The 25,225-nt window shown below is 41.7% G+C and overlaps 1 protein-coding gene across 1 annotated transcript in view; it reads left to right on the plus strand.

Moving 5' to 3' along the window:
- Positions 1–25,225, plus strand: part of LOC125228726 (MAP kinase-activating death domain protein) — a 91,461-nt gene that overhangs the window by 35,089 nt on the left and 31,147 nt on the right. Inside the window, exons 11-27 of the mRNA XM_048133387.1 lie at positions 1,652–1,743; positions 2,611–2,824; positions 4,529–4,687; positions 5,175–5,385; positions 6,013–6,114; positions 6,557–6,648; positions 7,350–7,514; positions 8,247–8,402; positions 9,045–9,179; positions 9,943–9,996; positions 11,508–11,708; positions 14,291–14,471; positions 18,497–18,693; positions 19,899–20,057; positions 20,451–20,603; positions 21,867–21,966; positions 24,069–24,196. Coding sequence (XP_047989344.1) covers positions 1,652–1,743; positions 2,611–2,824; positions 4,529–4,687; positions 5,175–5,385; positions 6,013–6,114; positions 6,557–6,648; positions 7,350–7,514; positions 8,247–8,402; positions 9,045–9,179; positions 9,943–9,996; positions 11,508–11,708; positions 14,291–14,471; positions 18,497–18,693; positions 19,899–20,057; positions 20,451–20,603; positions 21,867–21,966; positions 24,069–24,196 — 2,499 coding nt within the window. The remainder of the gene's footprint in view (positions 1–1,651; positions 1,744–2,610; positions 2,825–4,528; positions 4,688–5,174; positions 5,386–6,012; positions 6,115–6,556; positions 6,649–7,349; positions 7,515–8,246; positions 8,403–9,044; positions 9,180–9,942; positions 9,997–11,507; positions 11,709–14,290; positions 14,472–18,496; positions 18,694–19,898; positions 20,058–20,450; positions 20,604–21,866; positions 21,967–24,068; positions 24,197–25,225) is intronic.

Genomic DNA, 25,225 nt, shown 5'->3' on the forward strand with positions numbered 1-25,225 from the left:
TCTAGAGTTTACCGTGGGGCTCAGTCAATCAGTGTAAGTATGTCCTAAATTTATTTATTTATTTTATTTTATTTATAGGTATACCTACACAACCTTAATGTTTAGACAATGAAGTCTTTTATAAGTACATCTTTTTGACACTTCAAACGATGCATATTTATATTGCTGACTGTACCTGTCCAATTCCATAAGTATACGAATATGTTATTATGTCAACATCGCATCAGTATCGTTGTGAAGTTTTACTGGTACAGTCGTCAACCAAGTTTACAACTGTGACACAATTTCAGTCCATTTCCTCGCTTCTGTTGTGTTTGGCATGGTTTGGCTACATTTCGCACATTCTGTTTGTTTCTTGTGGTGTTCTAATGCTAATGATGACCCATCTTAAATACCTTTATCTGGTTAGTAGTAAAGCAAATTGATCGTTTGGTCCAAATGTACGTACATATGACAAAATAGGTACATTTATAACGCGCTTTTACTTTTTATCGTGGTACTACGACATCACAATGTCATGACACCAACATGTATAAAGACTTAATATTTTACTGTATCATCATTATCATCAAAGATATCGTCTAAAATTGTATCGTTACAGTTTGCATTCTGACAAAACATATAAGTAATATTGGTGTTATAATTATTATAAATAAAATGTAAATCATGCTTGTTGACATGGCGCAGTCGGTAGGATATGAACATACGTCAGCATTACTGTAAATTTTAACACCATGCCTGTCACTTTCTTATAAGTATGTAAGTACAAAAAAGATAGGTATAGTGATTAGTGATACGTGATAAAATGACAACCATGTTAACACCGTAGAAGGAATCTGGTTCCGCCGCTGTTCATGACGTTATTATATTATGCCGTCCCCCGATAAAGTTTAAAAGTGACATGTATTTTGTGCTTGCTTGTGTGTTTTGCATGATACATTTGATGAAGGCCTATGTGCAATGACTTTAAGTAAATCCTTTCAGCTAATAAAATAGATATTTTTTAAGTAAGTATGTAATTATATATCTATGTAATAAATAATGGTAGACCTCGTACGAATTTCTATAGACACTGAAATGACATTTGTTAAAAAAATAACGAATGCTTTTGGCAACATACTCGTAGCGTTTGTTGGTTTGTAAATTAGTGGATTAGGAAGGAAGGTATACTAGGTATATTTTTTAGTTATCACATTAAATATTCTTCTTATTTTGTTCGATTTTATCATAGGCTTCACCTATTGTTTTTTTGTAATTAGAAGAATAATAGCATTGATAACGAATGGAAAAATGTAAAAGCTAAATGAGTGATTTTAATAGGTTGTGAATTGTGAAAATAGGTGTAAAAGGATCTGTTTAAGTATTTATTGCTAGACATATGTTTTACTTTAAAAACGTAAACATATAATGTAAGGACGAGTGTCTGAATGGGACAACCTAAGATTCAGTTTATAACATATTATCATTGTTTTGTAGCAGTCTATTTAGTAGTTTATAATAATTAAGATTATATTTGTACATATGACATATACCTACAGCATTAATGACTTATTCTTATTATATGATAAGAATTTCCTCACCAGGTTGTCTGCCATATATACAGGGTGTTAATTATATACAGGGTGTTAATTATTGACTGTTTGCTTCTCAGGCTTTGAGCAGCCTCACAAACAGCTCGGCGGAGCAAGCCACGGCGCCCCTCATGCCTTCGAGAAGAGACAGCGTCGGCGGGGCTACTCTCAAGTAAGTTATTGATTTAACCTATAAAGATTACCTTTCTAATTATCTATTAGTTTATTAATCAAAGATTTGCTCTAGGAAAATAATGGGTTAATCCACGTAAAAGTAACGTGAGTCACGACTTCATTGAGTGTTTATTTCAACTACAGCTGCAAATGAAAGGATCTATGCATATGTCGGGAACCTAAACAACAATTATTTAGAGCTAGATTATCACTTGAACTTGCATCGTGATTAAATAAAACATGTCATAAAATCGTAACTCATGTTACTTCTTATTGCGGATTCACCAGAATAGTACCGGATCCGGCGACTCCTGGTTTTTTTATAAGATTTACAAAATGTCAAACGTGATTGAAATTATGTATACAAACGAATGTTTCACCCTATGAGAGCTTATTTATTTGCTCGTAGGTACGTTACGTACGCTAAACAAATGTAGAACGAAGAACGAAGACCCAGTTCAAGAAAAAACACTCTGTCCCTCACAGATGTCATATATACCATAGATCAAGCAAACGTATCTACTTAGCGTGTCAAATGAACTCAGTGAAATCCACTGAGTTGTCCGTCTTTACTCGCAGCTTGCAGCTTTCGGGCGTCAATTTTTGTATGTTGAAGTCAACCAAAACATAAAAAATGCCCCGTTACGTGATATTCAATTGCAACAACACAAAAATTATGAACAATCAAGAGCCTGAGACATATTTAAAATTACAGGCAAGAATCAACTTCAGTACAAAATTTGACACGCTCGGCCCCTATACAAATATATGAATTTGTTTCTTCTATCTAAATTAAGTTCTGTGCTGTCCCTCCTAGCCCATACTTCCCCTCGTCTAACCATGGCTAATTTTGTTTCGTTTGCAGAGTGCAAGCCCCAACGTTCCGGTCATCAACGGACGGCGCGCAATCCCTGCCGCACAGCACGCCCGAAAGTCGTCGCGTGTCCATCGCGAGCGCCGGCGCCGCTAGCGTCGGTCACACGCCCCAACGTGGCTCCCTCGCCTCCCCCCAGCCCTTCAACCCGCTCATCTACGGCAATGATGTGGACTCTGTGGATGTTGCCACGCGGGTTGCTATGGTAACTACTAGTACACACATACATAGCACGCCAGAAAGCTGTCGCGTGTCCATCGCGAGCGCCGGCGCCGCTAGCGTCGGTCACACGCCCCAACGTGGCTCCCTCGCCTCCCCCCAGCCCTTCAACCCGCTCATCTACGGCAATGATGTGGACTCTGTGGATGTTGCCACGCGGGTTGCCATGGTAACTATTAGTACACACATACACAGCATGCCCGAAAGTCGTCGCGTGTCCATCGCGAGCGCCGGCGCCGCTAGCGTCGGTCACACGCCCCAACGTGGCTCTCTCGCCTCCCCCCAGCCCTTCAACCCGCTCATCTACGGCAATGACGTGGACTCTGTGGATGTTGCCACGCGGGTTGCCATGGTAACTATTAGTACACACATACACAGCATGCCCGAAAGTCGTCGCGTGTCCATCGCGAGCGCCGGCGCCGCTAGCGTCGGTCACACGCCCCAACGTGGCTCCCTCGCCTCCCCCCAGCCCTTCAACCCGCTCATCTACGGCAATGATGTGGACTCTGTGGATGTTGCCACACGGGTTGCCATGGTAACTATTAGTACACACATACACAGCATGCCCGAAAGTCGTCGCGTGTCCATCGCGAGCGCCGGCGCCGCTAGCGTCGGTCACACGCCCCAACGTGGCTCTCTCGCCTCCCCCCAGCCCTTCAACCCGCTCATCTACGGCAATGACGTGGACTCTGTGGATGTTGCCACGCGGGTTGCCATGGTAACTATTAGTACACACATACACAGCATGCCCGAAAGTCGTCGCGTGTCCATCGCGAGCGCCGGCGCCGCTAGCGTCGGTCACACGCCCCAACGTGGCTCCCTCGCCTCCCCCCAGCCCTTCAACCCGCTCATCTACGGCAATGATGTGGACTCTGTGGATGTTGCCACGCGGGTTGCCATGGTAACTATTAGTACACACATACACAGCACGCCCGAAAGTCGTCGCGTGTCCATCGCGAGCGCCGGCGCCGCTAGCGTCGGTCACACGCCCCAACGTGGCTCCCTCGCCTCCCCCCAGCCCTTCAACCCGTTCATCTACGGCAATGATGTGGACTCTGTGGATGTTGCAACACAGGTTGCCATGGTAACTACTAGTACACACATACATATCACGCCCGAAAGTCGTCGTGTGTCCATCGCGAGCGCCGGCGCCGCCAGCGTAGTGGCTCTCTTGCCTCTCCCCAAACCTTCAATACCCTTATCTACGGCAATGATGTGGACTCAGTAACAGTAACTACTAATATAGACATACATTCAAAATGTTTTATGAAATATTCGAGGCGATGCGTTGCCTTTCAGACGCGGAGTACACGTTTTTCATCTGTCTAATTCCCAGCATTTCACGCTGTATCGAGATCCGCAATTTAGACGCTGGACGCTTTTACAGATTCAAATTAATGCACTACTTAAGCAAGAATTTGACAAACGATATGTCATTCGAATTGGCTTAATCGTCCGCTGGTTATAGGCTATATGGCGTCACCGCAAACGAAACATGGCGCCCTCTAGAGGTCATAATGTAACGAAGCAAAAAAATAAAATGAAATTAGGAAGACATGTTGTATATCATTTGAAAGGACTTGATTAGTAAGACATTTTTAATTTAACAATTTTTTTTTCGAGGGTTAAGGCTAACCCTTACACAAAGTTAGTGTGTTCCTGTACTGATTCATATTGTTTTTTTCGGCAGGTCCGCTTCTTCAACTCTCAAAACATCCTGGCAAATTTTATGGAGCACACGCGAACGCTACGGCTGTACCCGCGGCCCGTGGTCGCCTTCCAGATAAACAGCTTCCTGCGGTCTCGGCCGCGGACCACCTCATTCCTCAACAAATTCGCACGCACTCAGGTAGGGCATCATATCAGCACTTACATCGAGACCGTTAAGTTCTAAGACTACACGCAAGATCTTGGGGCATTCTATGAGCTAATAATTTAAATTTTACTATTGTCTTCGGTTACCGCGAAACGGATTAAATCGCGTATAATCCACGAACGCTGTAAAGAGTTCGAAACGTCGGGATTAATTTTAAATTCATTATACGCGATTTAATCCGTTTCCATAGTTTTATTTAAATTTTACTGATAGCTTACTTTACTGTTGGTACCTTGGCATAGATATTTTTATGCAGGGATGCTCGAAAATAGTTCTGCGGGGTGTATATTTTTGACTCAGCGTCAGCAACACAAATTTTCAGCTTAGGCAAAAATGCGTTTGCTTAAAAAAATATTTATTACCTACTCCCTAGTTCTTGTTGTATTTTTAAAACTCCTTATAAAAACCTGTTCCAAACGCTGCTATTTATATAAAAATGATGACTTATTAATTTCATCAGGCGGTCGAGTTCCTAGCGGAGTGGTCACTCACACCATGCAACGTAGCGTTCCTGCGCGTGCAAACGGGTCTGTTTGACCCACGACAAGTCGGCGATAAGCCCAAGTGGTTCGCAGAGCAGCTGCAACCCATCCGGTTTGCCGTGTGGGACGACGGCAGCTCGCTCAACGGCGCGTTGCGACAGCTGCAGCGCCATGAGAACCAGCCCACAGGTCTGTTAAATCTTCTTAAGAAAACCCTAACCTAACTAATTTGAAATAGGTACTGCGTTGGTCTATCTTTTTGGCGACTTGACGAATCGACGACCGGTTTGGCTCAGTCGGTAGTGACCCTGCCTGCTAAGCCGCGGTCCTGGGTTCGAATCCCGGTAAGGGCATTCATTTGTGTGATGAGCACAGATATTTGTTCCTGAGTCATGGATGTTTTCTATGCATATAAGTATGTATTTATCTATCTAAGTTTGTATATCGTCGCTTAGCACCCATAGTACAGGCTTTGCTTAGTTTGGGGCTAAGTTGATCTGTGTAAGGTGTCCCCAATATTTATTTATTTGATTTATTTATTCTAAGAGGATTGCTTCCGTCGTGGTTGAGTTACTAAGACTGGTCACTCACACCCAGTGCCATCAAAACTAGCCTACAGGTCATACCATTGATAACGTTTTACTCCTGACCGATTTCGGGTCAATAAGTACATATGAAAAAAAAACCAGCCTCAATAATCGTCTTATTCGAAGTCACGTAGTGAAATTGAAAGTCTGGTGCGCCTTGGTTGCAACACTAAACACATAATGCGGCATTAGACACGAATTTATCACGGTCATACCTCCTTGTTCACAGATGAAAGTGGATCAGACTCTGAAGCCGCCGAAAGCACCAGCTCTTCATACTCATCGCTCAGTGACTTTGTCTCCGAAATAGTCTCGTCTGATCTATCACCAGGTACTTATGTTATGAACATATTTGTGTCGCTTAACTTCAAACTATGGTAAATGCAGTGTGCTATAAGGTTGATTCTTTTTCAGATTATATATGTATATTCTTATACATAATCAACCTTAAAGCAGAATGGATTTACCCGAGTTTGAAGTTAAGCGATACATTTATATTATAAACTTACATGTGGTTTCCGTTGGTCAACACTTAAAATTTTACTTAACCTATAATGCCAACTTAAAACTATTAGTCCAGGCGCACATTGCACCTTTCGGTAGCGGTTTTCAATGTTGAATTCGAATAATCAAATTGGCATCGGGACGCAGGAATTTATGGTATATTATCTTTATCTGTTTCTGCATGTCCTTTTCCAAGCTCCGAGGGGCTTAACTTACAATCTTCCTCGTTTTCTGCTAACTTAATACTAACGGTAAATATTTTTTGAAAGGAAACCCACACCAACAACACGTGATTGGAGAAACCTACAGCGCAGTGGTTCAAGTGCCTATGACCCTATCTTCATCGTTAGACCCTGGAACGGTAAGTTTACTTGACTTGCTTTTATTATTACGTAAATTGTTGGCGTATCATGTTAGGGAATATTGGCTACAGCCCTCAGTCTGATGACAAGAACATTCAATGAAAAATGCAATTTAAACCATTGTTATTACTGTATAAGACTAATTATAATATGTTATAACCAAAACAGCGAAATGCATTTGCGTTTATATACTTTTTTCTACTCCCGAACTGTTATTCGTCATGTACAGGGTCGTGCATAGATCTTTAAAACCCTACATAAAAGTCTATTCCGCCGGCTTTCCGCGCACGCGCAGTATCGAAAAAACTGAAAACGCATTGTTTGGCTCTGTAACCATGGCAACGCATTGTTATAACGATACTGCGCGCGTGCGCGGGAAGGCTTCAGGCAGCTGAGCTGACAGTGCAAGCCTTTTTGCGTCAAAATACAGGAAACATTGTGAATTTCACGAAAGTTATTCAAGAAAACTATTAACAACTAAGTGCATGGTCGTAGAAAAAGTATGCAACAGTGTTTAACTGAGTCAAGAAAATACTCGTGTCTTTTTTGACCTCCTTTAAACGCCTGTTGCATAAAATACTATAATTACATGCTGAAAAATGCCGATGCGTCCACGAAGCGCTTCCCGAGTCCTTTGTGTATGTTGAAGGCACCAGGTTTCCAAGGAAGAATTGTAATTATTTATTTAAAAATTCGACAGGTGTACAGCCCGCCGTCATCGCTGATGTTCGGCGAGGCGGAACCGCGTGGACGCGCGTCCACATCTCCCTCACCCTCCGGATCGAGCAGTGAGCATAGCGAGCTGTCTGACGACGAACCACCTGGCGACCTGCCTGCTGAACCCTCCCCGCCGGTGAAAAAGAGCGTGAGTGTAACGTTGTTTTTGCTTATGTACTTATATGTGTATAAACTAAAGGTATCGCCCTCCCGCTCTAGCAGTGAACATAGAGAGTTCTCTGATGACGAACCACCTGGCGACCTGCCTGCTGAACCCTCCCCGCCGGTCAAAAAGAGCGTGAGTGTAACGTTGTCCTTGCTTATATATATGTGTATAAACTAAAGGCGTCGCCGTCCGGCTTCAGTAGTGAGCATACCGAGCTCTCTGATGACGAACCACCTGGTGACCTGCCTGCTGAACTCTCCCCGTCAGTTAAGAAGAGCGTGAGTTCTGTAACGTTGTTCTTACCTACGTAATATGTTCACAGTACAATCTGAAATGCCATGCGAAGCCGGGTCTCGACTACGGTCCGATTACGATCCAACCAGTACCACGCGATCATAAATGGTAATGCAACGCCTTCAACCTACTCACGAGTGGTTGAAGCACAAACGCTGAAGATAATATCTGTTTCGTAGCTATCTATCTCTATCGCTCTTGCGTATTGGCACGACAGAGCTAGACTACATTTCTGTGGGGGTCTGGCGTCGACGGTTACCATTCGGCTACGCCGGCTGATAGTTTTCGCCACGTAAAAATAACTGGCGACCGTGCTAAATCATTGTACCATTTTAAAGAACCGTCTCTAATCAGTCAACCCGTTAATGGTTCGATATCCAACGAAGTATAAACTAATATCTGTATTTTTTGTCTACCCAGGATACGGACAGCGGCAGTTTTGGACGAGAGTCAGACTCTAACTCGACGACGACGCCTAAGACCGTGGTGGCTCGAGGGCGAGCCGCAGATAGCGCTAGCGGCTCCACTAGTGACAGTGACAGAGCGCTCACGCCGTCACACCCTCCACACGTCAAGGTGAGCTCTGAAACAAACTATAATAACTGTATACTGACACGGCGAGAGTCGAACTACAACTCGACGATGACGCCAAAGACCGTGGTGGCTCGCGGCCGAGCTGCAGACAGCGCTAGCTCACGCCGTCACACCCTCCACACGTTAAGGTGAGCTTAAAAATAGTCTAAGTCGATGACCACTCCAAAGAACATAGACAGTGCTTGTGGCTCCACTAGTGACAGCGACAGAGCGCCCACGTCGTCACATCCTCCACACGTCAGGGTGAGTTCAGCAAAAAATTGGGATATGGACAAGAGCAGTTTCGGACGAGAGTCGGACTCAAACTCGGCGATAACGCCAAATACCGAGCACAGTACTAGCGGCTCCACTAGTGACAGTGCGCTCACACCCTCGCACCCTCCACAAGGTGGTTTATCAATGAACTAGAACAATATAATAGGAAATGGACAGCAACAGTATCAGAGAGTTAGATTCTTAAACGACGACGCCAAAGATCCTGGACAGCACTGGCAGCAAAAACTAGTAGAAACTAGTGAGAGCGATAGAACATTAAATTTCAGAATTTAGTTTCATCATTAAAAAATCCTTATATAATCCAGACTTTTGAAAGAAATATACTACATTTCACTATTCTTGTTCCAGCGAGCAAACAGTGGCGTGTCTAGGCAAGCGTCCCAGACCTCCTTGCTGGAGCAGTTCGCGGCACAGGCCAAGGAGCTGGTCCGGGAGACCACCCGCCAGAGCAGCCAGGAGGGACTGCTCGCACATATGGACAAGGTACGAGGAGCTTTATGTATAGTTAATCTAAGTGTAAGGACAGAGTGCGCGCTCATATTCGGCGTACAGCGGGGTGAGACGTGCGGCGTGCATGTCAAACAATTGAAGCTCATGCAAGTGCATTAGCATGCATGCGGGCGAGCCCGCTCCGCTGCACGCCTCGCCGACCGATTGCCCACTCAGGCCTTGGCCTTACACTAAATAAGTAAGCTTTTTGTAACCAAACCCCGCTATCAAGGTAGCTGTTTAATTTTTTTATGCCCTATTGTTGTCGAAGATACAATTTTACCCTAAGAATTTATTGTAAATTTTATTTTATATGGCATTATAAAAAAGTTTTCAATATAAATGTATAGTATCAATAGGATTTTTTATTATTACCACAATATTCTGCCGTCAGAGTGCAGCGCTTATCATACACAGGTACTAAACCATGGGGTTAGCTTATATTTTGAGAAGTTTTCACTATGATATACTTAACTCGATTAGATAAGTTTGTTCACAGGGGGTCTACCGTGAACCACGTTTGACGTGTTGCTTCCCTGTCACATTTACAAGTGTATATGTATAATAAAGGGGCAACATGCCGAACATTGTTCGCGGTAGGTACACCGTTTTACTTAATACCCCCTATTAGTATATTAGTGATATTAGTAATTATACTTAGATATTTTTATTTCGTTCTTTTTGCCAACCGTGTTTCACAGCGCAACTTTGATAAAGGGGTTTGACTAATGTTTTTTATTTGTATTAAAATTCGAAGAAAGGAAAAGCGGCAGACGGTGAAGAAAAGAAACTGTTTGCGCCTTTCGGACAGGTATTAATCACTGCGTGCCCGCTTGGAAGCATCTATGACATGACATTGACAACTATGATAATGACTATACTCTGGCAAACCCAGCTTCTCAGTAGAAAGGGCGCCAACCTCAAATTCTATGGAATTTATAAGAGCTTTGAATGATTCACAGTTAGGTAGTTTCATTAGAATCATTAGACTTATATTGACCGGGATATAGACCGTGATTACCTTTTTGATTTTTATTGAGCTCCCAATATTTCGACGCAGTTACATGCATCATGATCACTCACGGAAAACTCAATAAAACTCAAAACGGTAATCACGGTCTATATCCCGGTATTCCCGGTCAACATACGTTCTATGCGAATGCAACCCTTATCGACTTTTTTTATCGACGTCTTTTCTACTGATAAGCATAGTTTGATTTCTAATTCAGCTAACACCACTGAGTCCCGCTTTGAGTCGAGAACGAGACAAAACCCAAGCCAATAAGCATGATTAAATGTCAAAAGATTTTCATTTCGGCCAAAACATCGACAGAAATAACAAAAATCAGTTCTCGAGTCAGCGTGGACACCTGTTAGGGCTGATATGGACAAGAGATGCCCCCCAACTTCAACTTGTATGAGAACTGTAATAAGTATCTTAATATGTTCACTATTCCAACGTCAGTGTGCAGTTCGTACAAACTGCAGTTGGGCTGCAGAGCAGTTCGTCTGTATCCACCCTTAGTGTAGTTTATTTTCGATTAAGTATAACGAAATCGCTTAGCCTTAATAAGTAATTAAAATAGAAATATAAATGCAATCAATCGTCCTGATTCAAGATGTGATACATTTTGCTACTAGCTAATATCGCACATTGTCATTAGATATATTTGCTCTAATACTATTTCTACTCATTGAGGATATAACGTAGATATCATAGCCAATTAGAATAAATGAGAGTAAGTAGTTTTAGCTAGTAAAATAATATTTAGAATTTTAGGTTCGATTGCTCTAACTCCATCTAATTCCATCGAAACTTTACCTTATCCCTTACACGATGATTTATAACATAAGCATATTAAGCATAGTGCAACACTTCCATACGTTTTTAAGTTTATAGTGTACTGGGTGGCTAGCCGAATGGCACAATCGCTCACGAAACGCTCACGAAACGAAGCGCTAGTAGATATCTATCTCTATCGCGCTTGCGTATTGGCGCGACAGAGCCAGCGGCGTATCGCTTTCGTTTGGCGTCGGAGAAATGCCATTCGGCTACGGGGCCTGACAAGAACATATTACGGTCACTAAACTCATACGCTTTTCTTAATAATTCTTCAATTTATTAACTAAACTTAACACAGATGCTACAACAAAATACTTAGAACGTAAAACTGACTTTATATTTTAACTTTAATTTTTGCACATTAGATACTGCTCTACGACACGATTCACAGCTTTTCATGAATTTACGATTTTCTCTCAGCAACCCTACCACTTGTTTCAACTCACAACAGCCATATTCCAAAACCTAAATGTTTCTAGCTGACGCTACACGCCAAAAAGGCCGCAGAGGAAGCGTCTAAAAGCGTCCAAGAAGCGTCGAAGTCTGCCCTAGAAGCCAGCAAGACTGCCACGGCTGTCAGCAAGAACACTTTCGAAGATCTGACTTATGTTGGGAAGTCGACGCTGGGAGACCTCACTAAGAGCGCTAAAGAAGCCGCGGCTAAGAAAGGACTGCTTAAGGTGAGAATAGTTTTACAAGATATTTGAATTCGACGGTGCATTTAGGTATCATGGACGAGATTTTTTTCTCCGTGTAACTATTTGCATAATTTTTGACACCTTCGGTATGCTTAGGAACAGATCTGCTCCATTGGCTCCATTTGTGTTCAACTAAAAAAGTCCCTTATTACCTAGTGCTTAACAAAAGTAATTTTTTTGACTGAAGCATATGAAATGTACCTAAGCCCTTATCAGGGCGAGCGTAGCGAAGCCCTCTTAAATTCGACAATGTTCCGACTCTTGTGGTACGGATTACGGAAAAACTATCACGCCTATAAAGTTGAGCTTTAACATAGTAATTTATATTGATATCTAGATGTGTTATCTGTAAAAAAATATTATTTTATTGCCATTTATAAAAAAATTAAATCACAGTTTTGTATTAAATATTGTACTACTAACGCCATCTAGTACAACTCTAAAGAGTTAGAAAACATCGTTTACTAACGCCATCTGTTAGAAAACTGAAGAGATATCGTCGTTTCGTTATTTTTGACATCTGTCATGGCGGTCAACAGAATCTTGGCATTAAAAATGGCGCGAAATTCAAATTTTCTTTGGGAATTAAAACTTCGCCCCTAAATTTCAAATATTTTTTTAAGTAACTATGTTATGGCTCGTCGATGATTCCGCCCACAAAGGTTTAGGAAGCCACGCGTTTTATGAAGACAGTTGGACGGTGAGCCTAACATTTTTCAAATTTGCCGTCTTCTTTAACCGCCTTCCAAATCTCAAGGGAGGAGGTTATCAATTGGTTTTTTTAATGTTTGTTATTCGGTATCTCCCTCATTACTGGACCGATTTTGTTTTTTTTATTGAATGTGTATGTATTTTTATCAAATCCCAGCTCTGATGATGGGCTCCTGGAGGAATCGAGGAAATTCCTCAAATCTTAAAGGCGTCATATAGTGATGTTTGTGTTTTTATAAGAACAGCATGCATTTACGTTAAGGATAGTGACATTTGATTTGGTGCAGTGGAATTGCTGATGATGATCAGAACTGAACTCCTCAAATCTGAACGGCACACTTAAAGTGACTTTGGTATTTTTATAAGAGCTGCATGCAGTTACGTTCATATCAGTGACATTTGGTTTAGTGGAACTGTTGATGAAGATCAGAACGGAACTCCTTAAATCTGAACGGCACAGTAATAGTGACTTTAGTATTTTCATAAGAACAGCGTGTCCTTACGTCCAGAACAGTGACATTTGGTGCAGTGGAACTGCTGATGAAGATCAGAATGGAACTCCTTAAATCTGAACGGCACGCTTATAATGACTTTGGTATTTTTATAAGAACAGCTTGCGTTTACGTTCAGAACTGTGACATTTGATGCAGTGGAACTGCTGATGATGATCAGTACGGAGCTCCTCAAATCTGAATGGCACACTTATAGTTACTATGGTATTTTTACAAGAACAGCATGCATTTACTTTCAGAACAGTGTCATTTGGTGCAGTGGAACTGCTGATGATGATCATAACAGAACTCCTCAAATGTGAATGGCACACTTATAGTGACTTTGGTATTTTGACGGTATTTTCCTCTTCACCACACATGCGACAATCAGTGTTGTCAGCGTGCCCCATCTTGGCCAAAATTCCTTGACCCCGTAATGGCCTGTAGACACCCCCGTTATAATTTAGAGTTGTCTTTTGCCTAGTTTTCCTAGCTTATTGCTCCATCCAGAGTCTACCCTCTGCATAAAGAGCTTTGAATGTTTCAGATCTACCTGGGCATCCCACTCTTTTTGGTGTTTAAGTCTTTGTCCGTGTGGTGACGGGTTAAGAATTTCACCACCCCCTTTCTTCCCGAGGGTGTCGTAGAAGGCGACTGTGGGATATGGGTTAAATTGTGGCGTAGGCGAGAGGCTGGCAACCTGTCACTGCAATGTCACAGTTTATTTTTCTGTCAACCCCTTATTTGCCAAAAGCGGCACTGAAACTTGAGTAGTTTCATGTGCTCTGTCTACCCCTCCATGGGATACAGGCGTGATTGTATGTATGTATGTAAGTCTTTGTTTGGTCCTTCATAGCCTTTTTTTCCGGACCTATGAAGTTGTCTTCAGATCGGACCTAACCCTTGCTTTGTTGCTTAAATCGTTAACTCTTAACATTTCGATTCTATGTTTTTTAGATATTTCGTAGGTACAGAAAGAGAGCACAGAATTTCAAGCAGCTATAGTGAAAATTCTCTACCTTGTGTACCGAATAATTTAGACGGTACGAGAACTCGCATACGAGTTTTATTACATTGCGGTATTTGATGGTTGTGCCAAATTGTATGTAACCTCAACACCCCGCAATGCAACTGAAATCGCATGCGAGTTCGCACGCCGTCTAAATCAGGCCTAAATGAGCACTCTTGGCAAATACGGAGGATACTCTGCTTCTTGGCACCAAAGTCACTCCACTCAGTAGCAAATTTATATAAGGCCCATATTACATTATCATATCAAACGACGGCATGTTGTCTATGATCATATTTCTATGATAGCGTGATATCGGCCTAATTATGGTGTTTTTTTTTTTTTTTCAAAAGGGTGAAAGCCAAGACGCCCCTTCTCCGCCGTCCGGGCCACCCCGGCGGGACTCGACTGCGCTGCAGACGACCAACCTCCTGGCGGCGACTCATCGGGACTTCTTCTCCAACATCAGTTCCGATCTCAACGGACTAGCTGCTTCCACCACCAGCATGTTTAGCGACTTGTTCGGATCTAAAGGTACTATTATACATGTACATAGACTCGACGGCGCTGCAAATGACCAACCTCCTGACGTACATATTGAGTATATGGCAATGTTAGGGCTCGGGCTCGCCGCCTATTTGTAATATTTGTATATAAAGGTAAATGCTGTTTACGAGGAAAGCTTTTATTTGGGTCTTTAAAGGCACTTACAATATTTGGTGGCAGGGAATAGTTTGTAAAAGAAACTAGACAATCCTAATTTGTGTTTGTAGAATAGCAATAAGAAAGTTATCATCAGATTCTGATGCACACAGCTTCGCCGCTGACTTGAAACACTTCCTTATATCTTGGAAGAGTTCAGTCGAAACACCATAAGCACAGTTTCTGCTGTGCTTAAAAATGTCTTGCACACACATCGGCGGACTTAGATCAAGTGGCTCGCATAACTTACGCCTCAGATTGTCTTTATATAGTGCAAAGTCCTTTGGAACATCACAAATATCTGTAAAACTATCGCGAGCAATAGAACGACCGGCGTACACGGAAATCACGTTTTCTTCAAAGTTGTAAGCGCTGAAGAATTGGAAAAATCCCATCAGTAATTGTTTAAGAGGCGACTGAATATTATTAAAATACGTAACCTCCTCGTAGGCTACGTTCCAGTGTCGATACAATAAATATGGGACGTTTTGTTGTAGCCCCCGTACGCTAGGCAAAACATTCAAATGTTGCAAGAAGAAAATCACCATCATAATAATTATATAATTTCTAAAGTATGGTCCAAATAGTTTATGCACTTTTGCCCAATATTTGACTAGAATCACTAGATATAGGATTTTCTTATCCAAATGTAACAGGTGGTGGATTAATTCTCTATAGTTTTTTTCTTTGCTGAATAAGTCGGGGGAAGTTACGACCAAATCACATTCCCTGTTTGATGGCAAATGTTTGAAGGTAACCTTCCGGCAGGGGTCGTCGTGAAAGATGGCGACTAGAATCTTGAACACGTCAGGACGATGGCTTAGCACAGTTTTAGCTTCTTTGCAAAACTCTTCAACGTTCATGTTCGGGACAGGGATTTGTAGGAAAAAATCGACGTCACTGGTCTTCAAAGCTGTGCCGTGGTGTAGAGAACCGAACAGTGATAATTTGCAACCTGTAATAAAATAATAATATTATAAAAAGTACACGTTTTGCAGGATAAAATATTATGCTTTGGAAAATATGTTATCCATAACCGAGAATCTAACGCATGATTATACAGGCGGCTACGTTTTTCATTGAAACATACCGATGTAAAATATACTTTCGTGGGTAATAATTTATAGGTTTTCGTAAAGTTTTCGAAAGGGGAAATAAAACACACCCTTTCGGTCGTGTTTAGTCGCCACTTGTTTAGAATTTCCTCATTGAAATTCTTCGCTTGAATCGTAATAGAAAATATTACTGTCTGGGTCAAATTATAGCAATAAATTTACCTGGCCAGCGTGACCCCACTGCATCAAGGATATCCTGGTGCAATGTCAGCAGGTCTCCTTCGAACTGTTCCACCGACAGTCGCACATGGCCAAGCAACTGCTCAACTTGCTCCTCAAACGTTCCTCTAAGGCACATCCACGATATATCCGAAATATTATAGTCTGTACTCATTTCTTTGCTTTAGAATATTTTCAACACTTTTATTTTTACGGGGACTAGAGCCTAAGTCCCTTATGCGTGTGTGTGCAGCAATGGGACGTGTATAGGCTCTTAATATTATATTTTTTAATTTTAAATAATTCTTATAATACTTCTTTTAGTTTTACTCGTCGGATAGTAAAATTATTAAGGCACATAATTTTGTATGATGCTAGATTTTAATAGTTACAATTTATATCCCTAGATGCGTGGTGTTTAACTAGTCGGGCTCCAATATCTGAATTATATTGGTCATATTATAAAATTTAATAATGATTTATGCTAGCTTAACTAATGACCATTTTTAATAGTAATTATGATAAGTAGGTATTAAAAAAATACATGTGTACCGTTTATTAGCCTTAGATAATTCGGGAGAAAATCGATTAGTGACTACTGACTTATTACGCAGAGATCGGACAATTGCGCGTCATTTGTTTGACGTATTCGAAATAATGAACCTTATGATGTAAGAAATGACGCCAAGAGTCCGATCATTGCGTGTGTTAAGTACATACTTATTACTACGCGGTTAATTTATTGGGTTGGCACAAAGGTAATGACACACTCTACAAAACTCTATACATTTCCTTTCTTAAGTTAATTGTTTTCGATAATATTCTAGTATGTTGTAGAGCATTCTAGGTACTTCTAATGTGAAGGTATATAAAGCCGCCCTCGTGATTGGTTTAGTTAGATTGAAATAAAATGAACGAGCGACAAGTTCGACCACTTTACTTATACGAGTACTTGTTAGGCCATAGTGCGCGGGCTGTGGCTGACAATATCAACACTGCATTGGGCGCTGAAAGTACAAGCCATGCCACGGTGTCCAGATGGTTTAACCGTTTTAAATCAGGAGACAGGAGCCTTGAAAGTCAGTCATGCTCAGGGCGACCATCTGCATTCAATGATGACGATTTACGCCGCGAACTACAGTCGAATCCTGATGCTACTACTCGTGAATTAGCGGAAGCACTTAACTGCAGTCACCACGCTGTGGAATACCATCTGCATGAGCTTGGGTATCGAAAAGTTTTGGCTCGATGGGTACCGCACATCCTTACCGACGCCAGTCGTGCAGTCCGTGTCGCCATCTGTCAATCACTTTTGCTGCGACCCCTACGTAAAGAGTTTTTGACTGATCTGGTTACGGGAAATGAATCATGGATTTATTATGAGAACGATACACGTCGTGCTTTTTGGCTGCCTCGAGAAGAAACGCCACCAACTCAACCTAAGCTGAGTCAAAAGAACCGCTTAAAAGTTTTGCTTTGTTGTTTCTGGGACTCGCAAGGCATGCTGTTTCATGAACTATTACACAATGAAACTGTAAACGCTAACAAATATTCAACACAGCTCACCGAACTATCTTCTGCTATCAAGAAAAAACGACGAAGACGAGCCACTGTAATTTTACTACATGATAACGCTCGACCTCATGTCGCATCTACCGTTCGCCAACAGCTGCAGAACTTGGGCTGGGAGACGATACCCCACCCACCTTATTCTCCAGATCTCGCAACATCAGACTTTCATTTGTTTAGAGCTCTGAAACGACATTTGCGGGGTAAACAATTCAATGATTTCCATGATGTACAGGTGGAGTTGAACAACTTTTTCTAGGCACAGCCATCAGAGTTCTGGGCGAAAGGCATCCAAACTTTTCCGGATCGTTGGCAAGAAGTCATAGATGCTAATGGTGATTACATCATCGACTAAGCTTTTTGTATTGTAATAATAATAAAAAATATAAAACGTAAACCAAGTGTCTCATTACTTTTGTGCCAACCCAATATTAGGTAATATTATAAACCGGGAGCAATTCATACCCAATGCTATATTGTATGTGAAATAAAGTACTATGACTGTTCTCAAGAATGTTTATAAGCGGGGGTTAAGTGGGTTAAAAAAGGATGAGGGGTATTAAATCCCACAGAAGTTTCCCGGGACCCAGAAAAAGCGATCTCGCTTAGTTTTAGGTCCTGGGTAACGTTTTCGTGCTTAGGTACTGGTGTGCCGAAGGAAAGTTTACAAAATTCAGAAATGTTTACATAGGAAAACTTCGGAAACTTTCCAATGACAATTATATGGACAATTATATGGATGAACACTTTCCATTTCCCTTTATTTTTCGTGAAAGTTGCGTGAATTTTTCAAGAAATTTAATTATTTTTTTAAAGTTTCCGCAACTGGCACATCACTATTCATGCGTTTATTTTTCGCATTATCAAAGCTCATGTACAACTCCGAGCGAAGCTCGCCCCCAGGTACTTGGTATTTATCATCATCCTCCTTGCGTTATCCCGGCATTCGCCACAGCTCTTGAGAGCCTGAAGTCCGCTTTGACAACTTGGTATTTATGAGATTTAATTTTTCAGGCAAGCAGCAGAAGCCGAACGAGGCCATGCGCGGGGCCGGTCGCGGGGCTGCGGCCTCGTTCGGTCCCTTCTCGGGTGGCGCCCGAGGGCTGGTGGCGCGGTCGCCGCTAGTGCGACACGCCGCACCCGCCGCGCCGGCGCCTGCGCCGCTTGACCGAACCAGTGCGAACGCGGAGAACCAGGCGTTCCTCAACGACGTAAGTATTGTTGGCAGTCAAGTAGTAACCGGGCTACGAGTGGAGCGATTCCGGTCGTGCATCACGCCGCACCCGCCGCGCGCGCGCCGCAGCCGGTAAACCAAAGTAGTCCGAAGGGGTGGAGAACCAGGCTTTCTTCAGCCAAGAATGTCTTTTTTGACTCCCGACCCCCGACACAAAACGACGGGGTGTTATAAGTTTGACGTGTCTGTCTGTTTGTCTGTGTATGTGTGTGTGTGTCTGTCTGTGGCATCGTAGCTCCCGAACGGATGAACCGATTTAGATTTAGTTTTTTTTGTTGGAAAACTGAATTAGTCGGTAGTGTTCTTAGCCATATTTGATGGAAATCGTTCCACTATGTCAGGGTTTTTTTTTTTTTTCAAATTTAAATTTTGTAGTTAGGTTATTACTGTTATTAGACAGACAACAGAAGTCGAGCTGGGACATACCCGGAGTCATACACGCGCCGGGCCGCTCTAATCAGTGTCAGTCGGTCGCGTCGCTGAAGGCTAATCTAAAAAAGCTTTGGCTCTCTGATGAAGACTAAGGTATTGGATGTATGCGGTTTTGTAGTTGTAGTTTTTATTATGTAAATATATATTTAATTTATATATTATATATTTATGTTATTTGCTATTTGTGTAGTTGTATATTACGAGTATGTATTTATTCGTATATATTGCATGTTAGTGTAAGTTATAATCTAATCTAAAATTCAAAATATGCTAAATTTCGGGCACCACGTCCCTAAACCTCGTAAGGAAATTATAAGCCAGTACTACATTGCCATGAAAAATTGAATTTTATGCAATTTCACGAGGCTTACATAATATTGTAATCTCATAGCACGCTAATTTCGCCCACACACGTGGTTATACTATACCAAAGAGGATCGAGTATTATAGAGTGTTACTGTCAAAGTAAAATGTGTAATCACAGTGCATAGACGGCCATCTCTCGACACAAGCTTAAAACTTTTGAACCTCAGTTTTGACAATTTGGGCCGTATTGTTAGCTTGATATGTGTTAAAATATCAAATATTAATATTAGCGCCATCTTGAGCCGAGTGTTCCCCAAAGGTGTAACGTCATCTAGGCCACCGTAACTTTTTCTCTATTGCTTTGAGTTACGTTTTTTTCTTAGACCTTATCTGTCTATCCGGAGTTATATATGTCTTTGGTACAATGTTGATAATGTTACACAGTTGGTGCAACACGTCCTGGAGGGCGAAGGTGTGGGCTGGCTGAAGCTGAACCGGCTGAAGAAGCTTATGGAAGACGAGTCCTACCGCAACATGGTGCTGAGCAAGCTCAACCGCAACCTCAACCGAAAGACCACGCCCAACGACAAAGTCTATGATGTGGTAAGTTCACTTTAAATACCCCTTTTTTATTGTTATGAATGGGCTTACTCTTGACCACAGACTAGCCAAAGGCAAAGACGTGGTCTACAATGGAGTGAGCTCGCCCAGAAGATGCCTTGATTTGAAGGTTAACACAGGTAGGTAGGGTAGGTTAGAAATAGAGGGGTCCGACAGCGCGGTGTTGAACTCTACGAGTATTACGTTCACTTTAACCTTTGAACTTGATAGATGAGTCCTAACGCAACATGGTGCTGAGCAAACTCAACCGAAATCTGAATCGGAAGACTACGCCCAACGACAAAGTCTCGACTCTATTTCAAACACATAAGGTCGAAAAGTGGTAAACCACGTTTTTGGCTGTCTGCACCTTACCTAATGTAATTATTCTTACAGTTTGTCAGCAAACCGGTGTGGAAGGGCATGTTGCGGGTGCTCCAAGCCGTAGTGCACGGGCTCGAGCACACCTATTCCAACTTCGGGCTGGGTGGCATGGCGTCTGTTTTCCAACTGGCTGAGATGGCTCACACTCACTACTGGAGCAAGGAGGTATGTCCTTATCTAACACAGCGAGCCGGAGTGGGAGAGCATGCTGCGGGTGCTTCAAGCTGTGGTCCACGGGCTCGAGCACACCTACTCCAACTTCGGGCTGGGTGGCATGGCGTCCGTCTTCCAACTGACTGAGATGGCGCACACTCACTACTGGAGCAAGGAGGTAATGTTAAGGCCAGTTTATGATCGGGCAAACATTTTTGATGGGGTTTCTTTCATAAGCCTTAAACAGCGATAGATTCCATCACGATATTCGCATAATCCACATGTGTGGATGCAATATAACACAGACGATGTGCACTACTGTCTGGAATCCAATCAAGAAAGAGTATTTTCTAAAGCTTTTCGTTACCAAATCCATGATCCTGTAAAACGCCTTCTCAATGGCAGCATTAGGGTAGGGCTACTGCCCACAGGCAGCCTATAAGCATCAGCCTATAGGGCAGGATATAAAAGGGCGCCCCTTCGCCTTTTTAGGGTTCCGTAGTTAACTAGGAACCCTTATAGTTTCGCCATATCTGTCTGTCCGTCCGTCCGTCCGTCCGTCCGTCCCTCCGTCCGTCCGTCCGTCCGTCCGTCCGCGGATAATCTTAGTAACCGTTAGCACTAGAAAGCTGAAATTTGGTACCAATATGTATATCAATCACGCCAACAAAGTGCAAAAATAAAAAATGGAAAAAAATGTTTTATTAAGGTACCCCCCCTACATGTAAAGTGGGGGCTGATATTTTTTTTCATTCCAACCCCTACATGTGATATATTGTTGGATAGGTATTTAAAAATGAATAAGGGTTTACTAAGATCTTTTTTTGATAATATTAATATTTTCGGAAATAATCGTTCCTAAAGGAAAAAAAAAGTGCGTCCCCCCCCCCCTCTAACTTTTGAACCATATGTTTAAAAAATATGAAAAAAATCACAAAAGTAGAACTTTATAAAAACTTTCTAGGAAAATTGTTTTGAACTTGATAGGTTCAGTCGTTTTTGAGAAAAATACGGAAAACTACAATAATTATGTACCAACATGGAAGCAATAAAGAATTGAATTGAATTGAATTGAATTGAACCCTACACTGAGCGTGGCCCGACACGCTCTTGCCCGATTTTTTCGTATAGGTCTGAATTGCAGTTATTTAGAGGGTCTCTTAGAATGATATCTGGGCGCGATCGCCCAGGGCGCTGGTAGTGCTGAACCCGGCACTGCGTTTCCGTCGTGTAGGATGTGTGCATTTGCTTTTATTGACATGACACATTACACAGGTGGCCGGTCTGGAGCCGAGCGGTATGGGTGGCTCAGCTTTCGCCGACAACTACCTCGACACGCCGTCCGAACCCTGCTCGAGGAAGAGCTCGCAGTCAGGTCAGTCTGTACTCCACTTTACCTACTCATCCTTAGGCCGTTTTCACATTATCCGATCCGATATCGGGTGTCGGACCGACATCCTACACCCGATAAACGCTTCCGATAGTGTCGGATGTCGGTCCGATAAAACGCATTGTTCCAAATCAATGAAGTATGATTTTGTATCAAAAAATATTTTTAATTTTTTTTATATTTAATAATTATACGTACTACATTTCAAATATTTTATTGTAAAATTTAAATAACGTTCATAAAAATACTCAAGAGTAGCAGCTAAAATAAATAATTTTACATTTAACTATATCTACTAAAAGATGAAAAAATAGTATCCGCAATTCGGACCGATGAATACCAATCTTTTTTAGGGTTCCGTAGTCAACTAGGAACCCTTATAGTTTCGCCATGTCTGTCTGTCCGTCCGTCCGTCCGCGGATAATCTCAGTAACCGTTTGCACTAGAAAGCTGAAATTTGGTACCAATATGTATATCAATCACGCCAACAAAGTGCAAAAATAAAAAATGGAAAAAAATGTTTTATTAGAATACTCCCCCTACATGTAAAGTGGGGGCTAATATTTTTTTTTCATTCCAACCCTAATGTGTGATACATTGTTGAATAGGTATTTAAAAATGAATAAGGGTTTACTTACATCGTTTTTTGATAATATTAATATTTTCGGAAATAATCGCTCCTAAAGGAAAAAAAGTGCGTCCCCCCCCCCTCTAACTTTTGAACCATATGTTTAAAAAATATGAAAAAAATCACAAAAGTAGAACTTTATAAAGACTTTCTAGGAAAATTGTTTTGAACTTGATAGGTTTAGTAGTTTTTGAGAAAAATACGGAAAACTACGGAACCCTACACTGAGCGTGGCCCGACACGCTCTTGGCCGGTTTTTTTTCAACACAAATTCATCATTAAAAACTGTTTAATAGACGCCATTTTTGTCACGCTCACTACTACAAACGTATACCTACATTATATACGCACACATACAAATATTATCGGCCGACAGCTGGCGGGGGGTCCGGCATGCCAAAAATGTCGGAAGCGTCCTGCCGATATCGGCAGTTCGATGGTGCCTCGAACAAAAACTGTCGTAGGATAGTGCCATCTGGATTAAATCCGCAATTTTTGCGTTTTATATCGTTTTTAGGGTTCCGTAGTCAACTAGGAACCCTTATAGTTTCGCCATGTCTGTCTGTCCGTCCGTCCGTCCGTCCGTCCGTCCGTCCGTCCGTCCGTCCGTCCGCGGATAATCTCAGTAACCGTTAGCACTAGAAAGCTAAAATTTGGTACCAATATGTATATCAATCACGCCAACAAAGTGCAAAAATAAAAAATGGAAAAAAATGTTTTATTAGGGTACCCCCCATACATGTAAAGTGGGGGCTAATATTTTTTTTCATTCCAACCCCAACGTGTGATATATTGTTGGATAGGTATTTAAAAATGAATAAGGGTTTACTCAGATCGTTTTTTGATAATATCAAAATTTTCGGAAATAATCACTCCTAAAGGAAAAAAAAGTGCGTCCCCCCCCCTCTAACTTTTGAACCATATGTTTAAAAAATATGAAAAAAATCACAAAAGTATAACTTTATAAAGACTTTCTAGGAAAATTGTTTTGAACTTGATATGTTCAGTAGTTTTTGAGAAAAATACGAAAAACTACGGAACCCTACACTGAGCGTGGCCCGACACGCTCTTGGCCGGTTTTTTTAGTAATAATGATCTATCAAATACATAAATAAAGACCTGGAAGCGCATAAATCTTACATTTTACATCCTTCCTATATCCGATATCGGATCGGATAATGTGAAAACGGCCTTACAGGCACACAAATATTGAGAACACCTTACTGACTACTTAGTCCCCAACTAAGCATAACCTTGTACTTTGAATACTAGGCGAAGATTAGCATACCTACTTATTGTATTAACTAAACGCCGATCAGACGATCATTCGAAACATTGAAAGTACTTATGGTATTAACTAAATTTTTCAGCGAATGAAGATTGAATAAAGATTTTTCCAGAGGCTTTTCTTTCTTCATTATTATTTAACAGTCCATTGTCATTAAATATTTTTACACAGATGTGCCGACAGTGAACTATCCCGAGATGGATTCGTCTGAAGCCCAAAGCACCACCGAGATGTTCAAAGACATGCTGAACCAAAAGCGAAACCTCCTGTTCAGTAAACTGACCTCCTTCGAATCCGACGTAAGTTTCACCAACACGGGGGTCCAAGTTGTGCTACTGCATGGGATATATACTGTGACCAGTAAATGTGCTCATTTCTGGGCTTAATATTTATTTAAGATTCTTGAGCATGACACGAAGTATACATGTATATAACGAAGTGCCATTTTATGCAATATTAAGTATTTTTTGTGCATTCCGTGTCTGCATTTAACTTTTTTTCATAGTAAATGTGATATTTTGTATTTTAAGAATACGATCGCAATGTGATATTTATTATACTTATATTTAACCCTGTATTTCGTTTCGTCTTGCCATGGCTGGTAAGGTGCGTCCAGAAAAGTACGCCGCGAGTTTGTAAGCATGTTTGCATTGTTTGCTTCAGATTGCGCGTAACGTAAGGATAACTCTTGCACGACTGGCTTAAAGTGCGCAATGTATTAGTACACGTGCTTGCGCACTCGTGGTGACTTTTTACTTACGTATAGTGGTAATATAGGTATACAGTAGCATCCCGTATCATAATAATCGTCGCATAACGACCGTATACGACTCGGAGTGATGTAAACGAGCAAAGAGACCGGGGTATAAATTAACGGAATTTTATTCGCGTGATCAAACTGTGGAACCTCAGTAACACGAGCCTCAATGGTAGTAGATATTAATTTGTTCTTGGAATTTCGACTTCATCGCATGTGCAACTACATACCTACTACATACAACAAATTTGAAGCGATGAATCCGCTTACGACTTCGGCGGTAAGATGGTGCGGTTTTCTTCGTCTGAAGCTGCCAATGTTGGAATGCGTCTACGTAAAACACCTAGCTACTACCGAAGTCGGTGTGACGTACACATCAATTCGTCCCGGCCTGGCACGCTCTTGCTCTAGCGTAACATAAAAGTCTTCCAAACTAACTTTTTACGAACATGAATATAAAGAGTGAGGACGTGTAGCATCGTGGAAAATTTTACATAAAGTCATTGCAATCGACCAGCAGTAGCGTGATATAATAGCCTATCGCAACGGTACGTCCTTATCGCAGAAAGTG

This window comes from Leguminivora glycinivorella, chromosome 8 (assembly GCF_023078275.1).
Source record: "Leguminivora glycinivorella isolate SPB_JAAS2020 chromosome 8, LegGlyc_1.1, whole genome shotgun sequence".
Lineage (NCBI taxonomy): Eukaryota > Metazoa > Arthropoda > Insecta > Lepidoptera > Tortricidae > Leguminivora > Leguminivora glycinivorella.